The sequence below is a fragment of the Neolamprologus brichardi genome, chromosome 19, assembly GCF_056152115.1.
Source record: "Neolamprologus brichardi isolate AB-2024 chromosome 19, ASM5615211v1, whole genome shotgun sequence".
In the NCBI taxonomy this organism is placed as follows: Eukaryota; Metazoa; Chordata; class Actinopteri; order Cichliformes; family Cichlidae; genus Neolamprologus; species Neolamprologus brichardi.
Window position 1 is genome coordinate 11,714,526 of NC_142122.1, and position 16,674 is coordinate 11,731,199.

Genomic DNA, 16,674 nt, shown 5'->3' on the forward strand with positions numbered 1-16,674 from the left:
ATGAGAAATTGCTCAACTTTCATTCCTCCCCCCTTGTGATTCACTTCTTCTTTTTCTTCAATCATATTTTTTGTTTCTCTCCTTTTTTGTCAAAGCACTTGGCATTCCAAGAGGGAAGGCATGGGCAGATCAAGGCTCTCACTGTAGCAACCAGTCCAAATACGCAGCAAAACACATAAATCATAAAACATTCATACTTGGGGAAAATTGCACTATATGAAATACTACAGTATAATAGATAGGTATAGGTAACTGCCTGTTGTAGATTAGGTTATTACTTCTCTACTTAGTGTTTTAATTAAATGTCAGTCTGTCTGAACAGCTATAAATAAGAGTTTTTAAATAAATAGCAAGTCATCAAACTCATCCAGCTATTAATTTCTTTTAAGGGAATATCCATATCTCTTAAAAAAGGCTTTTAAATCTGCCCAGTCAAACCTATGCGTTTTATTCAACCTAGCAACCCCCTTCCTATAGGCTTTTTTTTTAACACAGTCTGTAGGTTCGCCTCCACATCTCACCATCTATGAGATGACAGCCCATTTTGTCGGTGGCCCATTCAAGCCCATTACCACAAGGGTCTGGGAGCGGGCATAGCCTTGCTAAGCCCTGAAACACTCCTCTGCTATCCATAAAAATACAAAGAATGGGGCTCTAGCCTTCTACTGCACATTCCTTTACCTTTTTGACATCTTTGTGGATGCCTGACATTTGTGCTTTTATAGGTATTGGAGGTCAGGTGGACAAGGTCTTTCGTATTATTTAAACAAGAGTGCTTGTCTCGTTTGCAGAATCACCAACCTGCCCTTGCCTTCACCCTCTCCCGGGTAGCTCTGGGCCTATAAAGCACAAGTACAGAGAGAGTAGGATGTGGGTGAAGAGCAAATGGGGGAGCCTTGATGAACTTGCAGATTTCATCACCTCTTGGTATACTGTATCTCCATTAGCTTTCACTGATGATTGAAGAAGATGCTCCAAGCAGTGTGTTTTAAAGAAGCCCCAGGGTTTTCCTTGGGTCTTCCGTCTGTAGAGTTTATGACTTGCAGGGCTGACTCCAAGGCCAAGCAAATCTGCCAGAGCAATATAAAGGATATCTTTTGCTCTTCTTCAGCCAACCAGTATATCTTTGTATTCACTGAGGCCGTGTTAACAGAAACTAGAGCTTTTTGTCTGCACAAATCCCCCAAAACAGGGCCTTCACTCACAACCAACTAAAGCTTTGGGTCTTGTTTTCTACAACTGGTTGCTGTGAAAAGCAACATAAGCAGTTTCCTAGCCAGGGGCCTGACAGTTCCCCTGCTGCCATAAGTTCTTATATTCATCCCTATTATCTTCTACTCCCTGGGCCTTTCTGCTTGGTCCCTGGCTTTTATGACAGGGTAGAAGAGGGCCATGAGGAAATGAGGTGACCCCGGGGTTACGAGTGGAGTCAGGGGGCTGGAACTGGACCACGGCATTGCCAACCTCACTCTCTTAGGGCCAGTTCGGGTCGAAGTAGGGCAAGCAAAGGAGACAGGGGGAGACTGAGGACAGAGTGCCTTCCATCCTTGACCCCTTCATCATATGACTCTAATTAAGCCAGATTTGAATTTGTTTACAAGCCCCTGTGGTCTTAAATCTTCTTGGTCTTTGCCTCCTCCCAGTACCCCCTGTTTCACCATCATCTCATACCTTGAGTCCTTCTTTTCTTCTTGTCTTTAATATGGTGTCAGACATCTATTTATTATCCTGTTTTTACTAGTTTTCAGGAACCAGTTACAAGCTATTTGGGAATCCACCAAATAGGATTTGAGGGACACCCCTCTAAGATGTTAATCTGTTAGTGATATGAAAGGCCGCTCACCCCACTAAACTTCCCCTCCACTGGAACCTGGGGGCTCTTTATGGCCCTATCAGGCACCCGCGTGGACGACTTACTGCTGACCTTGTGACCTAGAAGTTGAAGCCATATGAGGAGGGAATCTTTCTCTTGTCCCATTACTGCCTGCTTTTTTTACTTGTGTCTCAGAATTGATAATGTTATTTAAGATCTTCAAGTTAGATTTTGTCATCTTGTTAAACACAGTTGTCATCATCTCATTTCACATGTAACACTTTTGTTATTTCATCATGTTTTGTCTAATTCCAAGGCATACAGTGGTGTTAAATGAGGAGTCTTAAATGAGTACCTGAAGCTCTTTACCCCTAACAAGCATGATTTCTATTCATTCTTTCAAGATTTACACACAGCTCACCAGACTTTATTAGAGAGGTACCTGCATGTTTGCTGTACAACAAAAAGTCACTCGACTGGCTCCATCATATTAAAAATTTACACGTAACTCAAGAGCTGTTACTATAGGCTTGCTGGCATGCTAGTACCTGAAATGCTTTGTGCAAAAGGCCTGGTCCTGGTGTGTTGCATGGTTAATTGGATCAGTTGGGTTAAATAAATGTTTGAGTTCTCTCCTGCACTGAGGGGACCTGGTGGAAGGAGCCTCTCATCATAGTGGAGGAGGGAAAAAAGAGAGGGAAGAAAATAGAGGGAAAACAAGCTCAAATTTGTGCTTTTGAAGCCATGTCGGAGTATAGCCTACACAGGAAATGAGGATAGAAATTAAAGGAAACCAACATCTAGCTATGATAACAGTCCCTATGCAGAGTTAACATAAGTTGATGGAGCTGATGATCATAATATTTAAAGTAACTGAATTTTTAATCAGAAATTTCTTGTTGCAGGTTTCAGATCCAAAGAGGAACCACTGACCCCACCAGCTACAAGAGCCTGGGTCACTGCTTCAGGACAATTTTCCAGAGTGAAGGGTAGGTTATCCTCAGTAGTGATTCAAAATAACACGGGAAGCCACTCATGAGTCTTTCTGTTTTCCTGCACATGAAAAACACAAAGGTTGATAGTGCCATTATTTGCCTATAAATTAGTTTCTTTATAATAGTTCCTTGAGGGGCAAAAGTCAAGCACAAACTCAATGAATGCATCTTTATTACAACAACCTAGAACAATAAAATGTATTGTAACATCAAGGCAAAACTTTAAGTTGGCCACCAAAAACTTGGTGTTTGCTTATGCTGTTGTGTTTTTATGTCTTTAATTCTTAGGAAAAGCTACTGTTGCTGTCACACTTAAAGCATATCAGGGAGAAAAGTATGTAGTCAGCTATGCTGTGAGTGACATTTCTTCCAAACATGCTGCTTTATTTAAATGTAACCAAAAGTTCTGTGGTTTGGTGGCTATAAGGATGTGAGCATTACAGTTTGGTTTCCTTAAAAATGGCTGATGTGTCTGTCAGCCTCCAAAAATATCGTGCAGCAAACCACTGAACATACCTTATTATACGCTGTATCTCGTACAGGATACGAGTAGACTAACTAAAGACAGCCATCCTGCCATGCTCCCTCCTCGTCTGCCTGCCCTGTCACAGGTCTGTGAGATAGAGCAGGCGTAGGAGAAAGTGTTTGCCACTCGCTCTGTTTACGATGAGCCGACAGCTTTACTGCGGATATAAAGTTGATCTGCTGCAAGGTGTGAGTGAGCGCAAGGCAAGAGGCTGGCTTGTGACAGTTAGAAATCCTCAGTTGGCTGGAGTTCAACACACACACTTATCCTGTTACAGTAGCCGTGCCCTCGTCACCCCATACGCATGCTGACAGTGTGACATTTAACGCTTCTTTGCCTACTTTTTGGGTGTGTCCTGCGGGACTAACCTTGTACGAATTTCCAGAGAACTCTTTTGGCACATAAAATGGTTGACATAAAGCGTGGCGTTCACAATATCAACATAAGCTTTTGAGTGCTGTTTGAGTATGATCTCATCTAACAAAGTCGAAATGTGCCGCAGAATCACTGAATACGGAAGATCCACTTCCTTGTCGACCAATTATCATTAACAGTATATTTTTGCTGAGTATGTAATCACTCCCCAGTAGCACATTGAGGATTACCTACAGGCCAAACCACTTAGTTATAATTTATATAAATAGTGTTAGGCCCCACTGTTGTAGAATTATTATTAAAAATAAACTTCTCCCGTCAGCTCGTGGCAGAACAGGGCCAACACCAGACCTCTCTCTCGCTCACTCTCTCTCTCCCTCTTTGAGGCGGTGAGGGAGGAAACCTGAGCTCTAAAGTTGAGCTCAGTGACTAAGCTGAAGAAAGACACAAGCCTGGACACAATAGCTGCACCTATAGTATTTAATTTCATATACAAGGAGATGCACGTGAATACTTAACACGAATTAAGAGTTATATCTGTTAAAATTTTACATTTGCCATCTCTGAAATATAGCATGAAATCCTGTAGCTGTGCTCATAAGTGTGTGACCGTGTGAACTACACTGACTAACACTTGGTTGTGTATTGCCTTACAGTCTGCACTTCTTTCTTTTTTTGCATGTGGGTGCAGCAGCGTGAGCATGTGTTAAGTGTTTCCGTCTGGAGGCAAACAAAAAGACTCTATTCTCTAGCATTCTTTGCTAGTGTGGTATCCAGAGACTGGGTCGGGACCCAAAGCGCGGCCATGGTTATATTAAAAGGGTCCATGCATTACATGAGAACGGTGGAAATACTGAAGATGAGTGACTAATGCCTGGAACTAACACTGTAGGGTTGAGGGATGTGGGGTTGAATCCAGCTGGGCCCACCCATGCAAAACATATGTATACATTCATGGTAGTGTGAAGAAGAGCAGATACAATTATGATGATCCAGATCATGTATGAAATGCGACGGTGAAAGGAATAGATTAAAGGAATATTTGGCATTTTTGGAAACATGCATAACTGGGATCTCTGAAGGGAAATTTAAGTTTTGTAGCTTATAAAGGAAAAATAGTCCAAGATTATTAGTGAGCTTTTGATGGAGATATAGTAAGGAGGTAAAGAGATATTGTCAAGGCCAGCTGCTTTCTTCTGTTTTTAGTTTTGATCCTAAACTGACCTACTTGCATTGCATTTATAAAGGAAAATACACATATATCTAATCCTCAATTCTATTTATATAGTGCCAAATCCCAACAAGAGCTGCCTCAAGGTGCTTTATAATGAAAGGTAAAGACCCAATAATACTAGAGAGAAAACCCCCAAAATCATACGATCAACTATGAGGAAACATTTGGCAACAGTGGGAAGGAAAAACTCCCTTTTAAGTGGAAGAAACATGAACCAGGCTTAGGGTGGGACAGCCGTCTGCCGCGACCGGTAAGGGGTGAGTGGAGGGAGTCAGGAAAAAAAAGACACAACGTGGAAGAGAGCCAGAGATGAATAAAAACTAATGATTCAGAGTCAAAGCAAAAAAGAACAGTATACTGTTAAACTACTGTTAAACTTACTTATCTTACAGACTGTGCTAGATTAATCCAAATCTCAAACCCCTGACAACCACAACATGTGCTATAGCGTCATTTTGTTACAGCAGGTAAAAGTGTTTATCGTACAATCTCTTACGTCAGTAACACAGGGGGGGGGGGGTTTATTCTAGTTATAGCTATTCGTGACTTAGGTGGCATCTAAGTTGCATAAACGGAAGCAGTTTTGGTGGATTTAATCCTGGCCACTGGGAATTCTGTTATTTAGTTCCTGTTGGGAGCAATGTCAAGTTTTAACAGGCACTAGGAAATGCTAAAATATTCACTGTGGAACATTTTTCTGTCAGTTTCCTCAAAGACTGAAAATAAAATGTGTGTTCCAAAATGTAAATAGCAGCAACTTTCCAGGTTTGCACATTTTCACTGTTACGCTATTTTTGTCTGTTTTTATTTCTGTCACTGGTATCGCTGTTAGTGGATTTATTTAGTTGGTCTTTTTTGTGTAGTTGTGTCACTGACACGCTTCTCTCCAGATGGATGAAGGCTGTTAAAAAAGGAAAGGTTTATGAAAATGAAAGCCAAATTACACACACAAGCATACAAGTACACCCACCTAATGCTGGGATACACATGTCCCTCATCCCTCGCTCTGTGTCAGGAGGCCATTTGTTTAGGAAAGACAAAAAGGGACTTAGTGTGTACTTTACATTGGCAATCAAATAAGGATTCAAATGATGGCCACTCACTAGAGGCCATATTTGTTCTGTAACAAATTTCACTCCTCCTTCATCACCTGGTGGCTCCCCAGCTTGACCACACCCGGGAAATCTGTGGCCACCATTTGCATGGACAAAGAGAGGAGAGGGAAAGGCCTTCCGTCTGACTGAAATAACTTGTTTACACAAACCATATAAGAGATTCATTTTTGGCTTCCAGGCAGCAATTTGCTCAGCGACAATCCCTTGCTCTGGCATGATAATGCGGCCTCAATTACCCAGAGCCAGCGCTGCTTGTGTAGCTTCAGGTGTTGATCAAACAGGCTGGATCACCTGATGAAAAGTCTTTTGATAATTAGTTGTGGTTTTCTGCTGTTTTTGCTAGGCGCCATCGCCGCTGTGGATTCTGTGCAAGCGTAATCGCCTGTCGGTCTCAGGTTATAGTCAGTGGAAATGTGTTCCAGCAGCAAAAATATTTACACTTGTACCCAATCAACCAAGATCATCTCTGTTGACTTTTAGAGAATGTTGCCACAACAGAGCTGGTGCTGCTGTTCACAGGATACAGTCGGCCACACCAGGTTGTCCTCTTTGACTTGTATTCAATATCAGTTTGCTCTCTCTGATAGTTTCGCTTTCCCTTCGCCACAACAAATATTTAATGACCATCTGTACATTTACAGAATATTATTATCTATTATTTTTTATTTTTAGATAAAGAAATTATTTTTGGTAATAAGGCTACTCATGGTCTTCATTTTTTTATTTGTCAGTAAACTCCTTGGAAAGGCCTAAAAGATTAGTTTTTGACTCCTTAGTCCCATTAATTGCTGTCAGGGTGGCGTGTTTGTTTAGATGACAAATGGGGGGGGAAAAGGCTAGATGATTTCCTGAAACAACTGAGAAGTGTTTATTATTAAATCAAAATACCGAGTAAATGGTGTCTTTTCTCTGAACCTTTTTTTTTAGCTTTGCATCAACCCACATTTGGAGCCTCTACTTAAGTCTCTATCTGCAGGTCGAGAAAGAGAAATTCTTATTTTGTAGCATAGCAAAGACTTTGTAATATCAGCCTTGAGTTTAGAAGTAAATCTTCAGAACGCCATCAGGTTTCTGGCAACTATTCCTTCAAAATGACTTGCATTCCACATTGTAATGAAGGGCATGTCATAATGTGCATCTCTGATTCACTGATGTGTGTTTTCACTATTCGAGGTTAGAGCTGGCACAGATAACTAGCCACGGAATATTTATTTTGGGGTTTTTTTTGTTTTGTTTTTTTAAAGAAAAGAAAACAGCTGAATGAAACTTTTTTTTATTAAGGCCATCTTGCAGTTTTACAATAACCACTGATGTCATTTGAAAGTGTTCTTTCAAGAAGTAAGGTAGCAACAAAAAAATTGAACAGAGGAAGCTTTGAAACGTTGTGATCGAAGAGCATATTTTGCATTTTCCATGAATGGAATTTGTATCATGGAAAATATCTCAATGGTAAATAAACAAGGAAGTGGGAAATCTAAAAAGCTTGTGATGGGTGGTGACCACAAAAGAATGTAGTTTTTCCATAGCAACACGTTTGTTATGTGTTTACACGTCGTTGCCCTGAGCTTTGCACGGCAATTAAACAAAACATTTATTTAAATATTTATTGCAATTACACATACATAACCCCATCTTCAGATTGATTGAATTATTATGGATAAAAATGTCCTGACCTGTCCTGTCCTTTATACTGATAGTATAAGAGTAGTGGCCTCTGCTGCTTCCCTTCTTTGAAGATTTAAACCTGTTTTACCTGTTTTAATTCAAGACAGTCCCCTTAAAACAACATTTAGGAATGATAATAGTGGAGGAGAGGTAGCTGTTGCCAGGAACAGTTTGCTATCAACACAAAAGCTAATGACTCAAAGTATCCGATGCTTCAGATGTGCTGCGTTTTAGACCTGGAGCCTGTGGCACACGTGTTAAAGTTTGACAAAAACAACATATTACAACTAGTAAGAAAAAGTTAAAATATGTCAGTCTGGCCCCATTAGTGTAAACTAGACCAGTTCAAACAAATGTCCCAAATGTTCTAAACTGTTTTGACTAAACTGAAGGCTGTGGGAGATGCATGTGTGTGCACTTCTGAATGTATACGAAACATGCAGTGTGCAAAACAAAGCCTACTACTGTCCTCTTGCATGTGTACATCAAAAACCAGTCAGACACTCGTGTGAATCTATATATATGCTCTTTATTTACTTTTCCATCAGCCGTTAAAATACCTCATCTGGTTACAAAGGGGCATTTACCTATGAGAGGGCAACTCAACTTATATCCAAGAATCTGAGTGAATCTGAACACAGCATGGAAAGGTTAAGAAGAGATTTGTACATAATTCAAAAAAAGCACCCAATAAGTGTGTTAATGACTAATTTAACAATCTGTTCATTTAGTTTGTGAAGGCATTACATAAAATTCGCTTTTCCAAAATATAGCCTGTGTTCCATGTAGGCACACATCTCAATATGAATAACTCACTGTATCATTTTATTATTTTTCCTGGCTTTGACTGTGCCTTAAATCATGGCTGGACGTATGATTGAGCACAGGCAAACTACCAAATTGACTAAAATTATACAGCTACTGCTTCTGAAATATCCAGCATATCAAATACTGAAAAAACACCCTTAAATCATTTCCTCAGCATATTCATGTAGAACATGTTTACCATGGTTTGTGGTTTGAAAGTATATCTGAAAATGTGCCATGCTGAATAAGGAGGAAGAGAAAATGCCACGCCAATCCCTTTGTGATTTTTAAACCTTTATATAAACCTTAATCAGGAATTCTGCACATTGTATGAATTCCTTAACTCAAATTTGACTAGCAAGTCACTGCGACATCACGCAAAGCCAAGTCTTTATCAAGCATGCATAGCCCTGAATAGTGGGTTAAAGCTTCTTGATGCAAGGCGACAGTGCTGTCCACTGCACCACGCTGCCTTTTGACGTTCATTGGCTTCCATTCATTTCCATACAATATGAAAATCAGTGAGCAGCCATTTGAAACTTGCCTTGGAACATGGCAAAACGCATAACTAAAACTTCCTAAATCCTATGCAATCTGTACTTTGTATCCTAAGTTAGAGTTGCTGTGGTGTTGAGCTGTATTGCATTACAACGATGAATAATAAGTTGATGTAAAGTTATCAGTGTATTAGAAGATAGTTCAGCAGCAGTTTGGTTGATCCGATGTACGTGTAGTGTTGATACACTACACGTACAATGTAAAAGTAAACTAACATTTTACAAAAACTTAAGTCGAATTCAGTGCCAAAGAAACATTTTATTTCCTCTTTCTACAGAGTATTTGGATTCTACAAGGGAATCCTACCTCCTATTCTGGCAGAGACACCAAAGAGAGCAGTCAAGGTGAGACAAAGGACATGGCCGTTTGTTCACTGACGGCCGCAGTGATGCAACGCTCAGGATCTGGTGTCTTTGCAAACTGCTTCACTCCCATATGAAAACACTCAAACCACAATCGTTCTAACATGGTACACACGTGTTGATTAAACACATGACGCCCTCTGCCATGTCTGCCTCCTCAGCCAGTCCTGTTCGTTCTGTTGGTCTTCCAAATATTGACTTACAGGCATTTGAAAGAAAGCCATCTCTTGAGAGCCATCTTTGGATATTTGTAATGAGGTTTAGCATTTGGAGCTAACGTGTAATGGGGTGACAGGGATTGGGGTGAGCGGGGGGGGGGGGGGGGGGGGGGGGGGGTGGCGGCGCAGAGGGCCCTGATGCTTGGCATAGAACACCTCTGTAATGAGATGCTGGAAACAAGGATGTGTGAACTTTAAAAGTAAGCACTCACACTGAGAAGATGGGGTAATCACTCACATTGAGAACAAAGCTAGGTGGTGAGAAATGTCTGGAGCCAGAAAACAAATTAAAGCTGTGATTAAAACGGTCTTGCTGGCATTTTGCCCTTGGTCAAATAAACAGATCCGTGGATCTGTCTCCTTTTGAGACTTTTGTCTTTCCACAAAGATCAAGGTCTGAAATTCAAAGCGTACCGTCATTTCATGTTCATTTACTAAATACATGCAATCTTCATGTAGTTTCGCCTTTCCTTTTGTGTGTTTTTAAGGTAGCTTTCTTTATGTACACCATATGTGGGTGTGTATGTGTGCACAGATGTCACTTTCTGACAGCGCTTTTATCCTGATCTTTCCCACTGCAGTTTTTCACCTTTGAGCAGTACAAGAAGTTGCTGAATTTGACCCCTTTGTCTCCCGGTGTGGTGAGTCTTCCATCCAGGGACACCTGAATACACTCTCACTTGAAAAAATAAATACGCACGCACACCGGATTTGGAATAATGTTTTAGAGTATAAAAACAGCTCACCTGCCAAAGGCTTTTAAAACAAAAACAAATGCCAAGAATAATTTTGCCAGGCAAATGAATTAATAAAAATGTAAATGTCCTTGTTAACATTTCGTTTTCAGTGCTGTTTCATGTAAAACTTTTAGTAATGCAGGAATAGGTTTAGAAGGGAAATTCTTACTCATTTTGTGTTTTTTATCTTGGTCACACATTGGACAAGATAAACATGAAATGATTTCCAGAGCTTAAATTAATACTGTTGGCACAGTGCGAGCAATTCAGCACACATTTAGTCATTTATGTAGCTGTCAATGTCATTTTCAGAACTTCTGAAACAAACCCTGAATGTTCCACTTTCACCTCAGTTTAGCATTTAAATGTATGAAGCAGCATTTATATGTAGTTGGCACTCAGTTTGGGACATCAGCTTGTCATCAGCTGTGATCAGTGTGGCACTAATGACTCCATGTCTCTGGCTGAACCTTTGCTTTTATGAGCTTCATTCCCAGCAACAGAGCAGCCACAAAAACTACAAGCGTTTGTTCGGTGCTGCTACGTATGTGTTAATCCAGTATAACTGGCAGCTTATTAGAAGGCTTTTTTTTAAAATTACACAAGTAATAATTGCTTTGTTTTCATTTAATTGACTCACACTGTGTGAGAATCTATTCAGATTTTTTTTTAAAATTGAAGATAGGAAGGAGCTAAATGTTGCATAACAGCAACAGTTACCATAAGACTACGGTGCAGACTTAACATTGGGTAGGTGCTGCGTTTTGCCCATGCTGTATGTTGTGTTAATATAAAAGACAACCCAAATCTGTAACCTGGAGTCACAACAGCAATCATAGTGCTTGCACTCGGTATAATCCTGGAATCTGCAGTCTGGTTTGTCCATTGACAATTTGATTAATGCTTATTCAAACAAAATGAGTGTGCCCCTTCACTGCTGACAAAGACGAAAAATCACTTTGCAATTCTACAATGAATGTAAAGCAAGTAGAAAAGCTATGGCGGTAACAATACTGCCTGTCTGCTGTGACATTCAGTCATTTTTAAATAAGCTCAGCCATATGGGAAGTCAGACCTTACAATTTAAAACAGCAAAAGGAGTCCAGCAAAGTTTGTGACATGCTAGTAATCTAAAAGTTGAATTCCTACCCGACCCCAACAGCAACTAATCCCAATTCAGGAAAAAAGGCGGTTAAAAATCAGTGTATTAAAATTTCAAGTTCCCATTTAGTTAACTTTAATGACGTTATTTTATCGCAGCATGGCTACACTGGGACAACCCACTGGGATTATATCGTTTATATCGTAGCACCTTTTTCTCTTCATCCCCAAGTTAAGCAGGTGGGATTCTTTATAGCCTGGACATAAACACAGATTGCCTCTTAACATCAAGATGAACCCACAAAACTTCATAGTCACCACTTCTTTCAAACCCCGATGTTTGGAAGTAGAGCCAAAATAGTCTAATATTTAACACAGTACTTTAAAACCAACTTGACCAACTTGCTTGGCGGTTGTTAATTCTGGAGACTGGTTACACCACAGGCCATGAGGTAAGAAGATGTTTCATCCTTCTTGAGTAATTGGTTTTCTGTTATATTGAGTCAGAGTTTTAAGCTAGAAAGATTTGTATTGGTGGGGTGTGGTCACCGCACACCACCTATTCAGGTGGCAGCCAAGTGTCAGCCATGATGGATGGCTTACCTGTAGCTCAGTGTCAAAGCCGCCCCAGCGTGGAGAATATCCTCAGCTTGTTTTTACAGCCATTTCTGGAGTAATGTTTACCTGTCCCATTCATCATGCCCTCTTCCCACTCTTCTTATGCCTCCTTCTGACTATCTTCTTTCCACCCCTTCCTCTTCCTCAAGTACCTCTAACCCCATTCCCCCCAGAGGCCCTCGCATATCAAGTACTGTAATCACATCAGATCATTAGTGCAAGTGAATTACAGATTGGTTGTGAATGGTGCTCTCTCTTCCCCCCCTATTCAGCATGGCACAGCTGAATGCCTTCACTCTGATTAATGAGGACACACACAGTAATAATACAAATAAGGAATTAAAACGTGGCTGGCTGGCTGTGTAAACATCGCGAGGCATGTCTGAGAGGATGGGTCCCGGGGCTCTGACAGCAGGATAAAGAGGCAGGAAGAGTAATGAGCTATAGACACGTTCTTGACATGTTCCCATTACGCCTCGCTCTGAGCACGCATGCACGCACACATGTACACACACACATGTACACACACACTTAGATGCAGAAATAGACAGACCAATGTAAGTACATGCAGTGTTGCAACAGCCAGTTGTATACAATTGGTGCTACATTAGTGCATGTTGATTGTGATGAGATGAATTAAAGCAGAAAATAATTTTTTGGCTTCTTCAGTGCAAGTTTGTTACATTGCTCACATTCCTACTTTCTACTCACCTTCCTCTCATTCCCATCTGTCATCTGGCATTTTGTCTGATGATAAACACAGGCGTCTTAAAGCATTTGTCAAGAAGTAACAATGATGGCTGTGACGAATACATATTTTAGACAAGACAAAAAGACTCAGAGAACGGGTTTCTGGAAATGAAATAACAACGGCAGCTCTTGTAACCCGGGCACGTTGTCACTCTTCATTGTCTTCATCAGTTTATCTAGTTTGCTCTGTCTCTACCCAAATATTATCTCCACATTCTGAGTCCTAAATCACGTCCAACTCCCCTTTAGGCGCTGTCTGCAGCAGGGCTTGGTTGTGGCTTGACTGAGGCTTTAGTGATCAATCCATTCGAGGTGGTGAAAGTCAGTCTCCAGGCCAACAGGGATTCCTTCAAAGAGGTTGACTGAAATAAAATATTGTCATAATGTGTAAAATATTGGTAATCTACACATCTTTCCATAGAAATCTGCTCACGTGTGTTTCTTTCGAATTCAATCTTTCCAATACAGCAACCCTCCTCTTTTGCCCAAGCAAGACAGATAATTAAGTCAGACGGCTTTGGACTGAGGGGCCTTAATAAAGGATTAACATCAACACTGGGGCGCCATGGAGTTTTCAACATGATCTACTTTGGCTTCTACTTCAATGTCAAGGACGCTATTCCTACCAACCCGGTAATATGCCAATCATAATCTATGATCACACACTTACTTGTTTTGGGGGTTTTTTTCCAAACCACTTTAACCTTGCTTTGACATTGGTAACCATGACTACACCTAGTTTTTTTGCTATCCATAGGCTATGTGATATGCATGTGTGCAAACAACCTTGCCACAGGGAAATACCAAATGTATTTAACAGTATTATTAGTTAGCCTGACTGGCATGGAGGGAAGGAAGCAAAAATCAGAGAGGACTTGTAAGATCAGCCCCACTAATACCTCTTCTGTTTGCTCTTCATAACATCCTCAAAGTTTCAGATTACACATCCGGCAGTTCCTGATGGCCCAAACAAAAGTTAATTTTGTTTAATGGAAACGTTACCATACGCCAGTTCCACATGTGCAAACTGGAGCATTAGATTAACTCCAATGAACTAATTGGAAGCAGACAACTGTACTATTTTCAAGAGTAGGTTACAGTGGGAGGCCAGGCTCTGCTAAATTTTCAACATTTTTCCAATGACGCATGATGTACCAAGTGGTCATCTTCTGTGAATGATAATTATGTGGCTGGATGACTCAAATAGCTCCCTTCTTAGATTGTGGCAGTTGCTTTTTGGGAATTATCCGTCTCGATGCACATTGATGGAGCGATCCTGTTTGTTAGATGCTAACAGTGGCCATTGTCGAGACAGCAAAAGCAGAAATATTGTGGACGTTGTGCAATTTACAGGCTGAGCTGATAGTGGTGTTTCTTCAAAGGCCTTGTGTCAGCAACATGAGCAATGAGCTTGCAACTCAAACTTGTCTGCAGTCGAATTCAGACTGTCGAGTCCAGGTTTCTCTCATGTGGCCTTTTGACTAACAGAGGAGGCAGATAGCACACTGCCATCATTCACAAGTGAATGTGTGAGGAGATGTTTGCTTAAGGCTGTTAGGAAGTGGGTTGATGGGTGTACTTAGGCCACAGTTACGTTGCCCCCTTCTCCACAACCCACTTGAAAAAAATAGAAAAAGTGGGATTAGCTGTTGATTTACCACGGCTCTCAGGGTGTCCAGCCGCTTGAGAAAGGCCTGGACCAGAGAGGCTGCTGTCATTTGTAAAAATATCCTGGCCAATTAGCTGTCAGAGCTCTCTGAGTCTGGGCTTCTTTGGTACAGTAATACCCCTGTGCCGAGTCACAGCCCAATTACCCAAATTGTCCCCATATGCCTCCCCAGTCTGCCTGCATGAACCCTGTTTATAAATCCTCTGTCTTGGCTCCCCGGTGAACATGTGCTTCTGCTCAGCCAATCAGAATGCTGCACTGCAGTCAGGAAGCACTAATCTGCCCCCCGCTACCATAAAATGATCAGGGCTTTCATGCAAGCTTTGCAATCATATGCACAAGTCCCCTCATGCTCTCCCCCACATTCGCTCATAGACGTAGACACATAATGTCTCAGCGCTGACTTTGTCAACTCCCTGTCACTACTTTCTTTTTTATTTCCAAAAGCTCTATTTGCTGTTTATGTTTTATGGGACCAAATTTAACCCTGTGGTTCACACTTTAAAAATATAAGTGTCACCCTTAAAAAGGCATACCTAATTTTATCTCCTCCTTTTTCAGGACCCTACCCTAGAGTTCCTGCGCAAGTTTACCATCGGCTTGTTGTCTGGGACCATCTCCTCCTGTGTGAATATTCCCTTCGATGTAGCCAAGAGCCGGATTCAGGGCCCCCAGCCAGTGCCAGGAGAGATCAAGTACCGCACCTGCTTCCAGACCATGGCACTAGTGTACCGCGAAGAGGGGTATGGACAAATGTGGGGAGGAGAAAAACAGGGGATGTTCGGGACAAAAGCTGGAATGCTGATTCATTCAAGAATTAATGAGCCACTTTGTCTGTTTTGTTAGCAGTCGATAGTTGGTTATCTGCCAAACTGGCTGTCAGAGAAGACGAATGTACCAGCTGGAGCTACAAGTTAGCAGGGTTTGATTGTGTGGAGTGACTTTCCTACACTAAATACAGCAAAAAAGCACGAATAGCTTCATGCAAAACTGTGATCCAATGAATGGAAACTAAATAATGATGTTAGATTCTGGGCTGTATTCCCCATGAGTACGATCATACATTTCTGCAGTCTGTCAGTTGTTTAGTAAATGTTAACATATTTTCATGCCTCAAAGAATGACAGCTCTAAATGGAAGCTTCAAGGAAAGATGTATGTTATGCTAGCAATTGCCTCAGGCTTTCCACTTTCCCCCATGCTGCTCCGCTAGACAAGGGCCAGCGATATGTTTGTAGTTAGTGGATGTTGTTAGTATAGAGGTTGTTGCAAGAATGGCACTGAAATGTTGTCGTTACAGGGGTGCATGGATGGTGCCCCATGCGCCACATCCAGTCCCCTTCTCTAACACAACACAGTCCCAGCTAATTAGTGGTCCCTATGGGAGACGTCGTTAAGCAGACCCTAACGAGCCGCACGGCGCTCCACGGGTCAATCTAATCAGACAGAGGGCCAGGGAGGAAGTGGGTCGAGCCTTATTAACGCCATCAGTGGCGGGGGCAGGGAGCGGGACAGGGAGCACGAGGCGGAGGCGGACAGCCACTGATCACCTTGAATGCATTAAGGAGCAGGTACTCGGTAGCGCTGGCCGCTGGACCCTATATACCTGATGGAATGACAGACAGGCAGCGCAGCAGACAGACAGACTGACAGACAGACAGGCTCTCACATGTATACTCATTCATGCATTCACAAGCAAGAGCACAGGCACATCTATACAACCAGCATATGGAAGGACTCAGATCAGTCAAACACTTCCAAAAATAAATTGATTTATTATGTAAAAATGACTCTATTCAGAACTTGCTTATTATAATAGCAAACTGTAAGTATTGATGCATTGCATGCATTACATCTAATAAAGCTGGGGCTTGATTCATGTATTGCTAGGCAGCTTCTGAATTTCTTTTTTAGATCCAATGATAATAGATTATAATACACAAGAGTTCACTTACACTGGCTTTCTTTGAGATCTGCAAAGCATCTAAAATGATATTTAATAAATGAAGTGATGTCAGAGGTTTAAAATTTGCCTCTGAGTTGTGCTGGATTTGACATATGAAGTAGGACACATGAGAAGTACATATGTGCAGTCTAAAATTTACACACCACCACTCCATTTGCACTAATTT

At 41.3% G+C, this 16,674-nt stretch overlaps 1 protein-coding gene across 1 annotated transcript in view; it reads left to right on the forward strand.

Annotated features, from left to right (window-relative positions):
- slc25a21 (solute carrier family 25 member 21) overlaps nucleotides 1–16,674 on the forward strand; it is an 85,652-nt gene that overhangs the window by 67,043 nt on the left and 1,935 nt on the right. Inside the window, exons 4-9 of the mRNA XM_006798790.3 lie at nucleotides 2,719–2,802; nucleotides 9,366–9,432; nucleotides 10,250–10,309; nucleotides 13,124–13,231; nucleotides 13,343–13,507; nucleotides 15,105–15,286. Of these exons, the coding sequence (XP_006798853.1) occupies nucleotides 2,719–2,802; nucleotides 9,366–9,432; nucleotides 10,250–10,309; nucleotides 13,124–13,231; nucleotides 13,343–13,507; nucleotides 15,105–15,286 (666 nt within the window). The remainder of the gene's footprint in view (nucleotides 1–2,718; nucleotides 2,803–9,365; nucleotides 9,433–10,249; nucleotides 10,310–13,123; nucleotides 13,232–13,342; nucleotides 13,508–15,104; nucleotides 15,287–16,674) is intronic.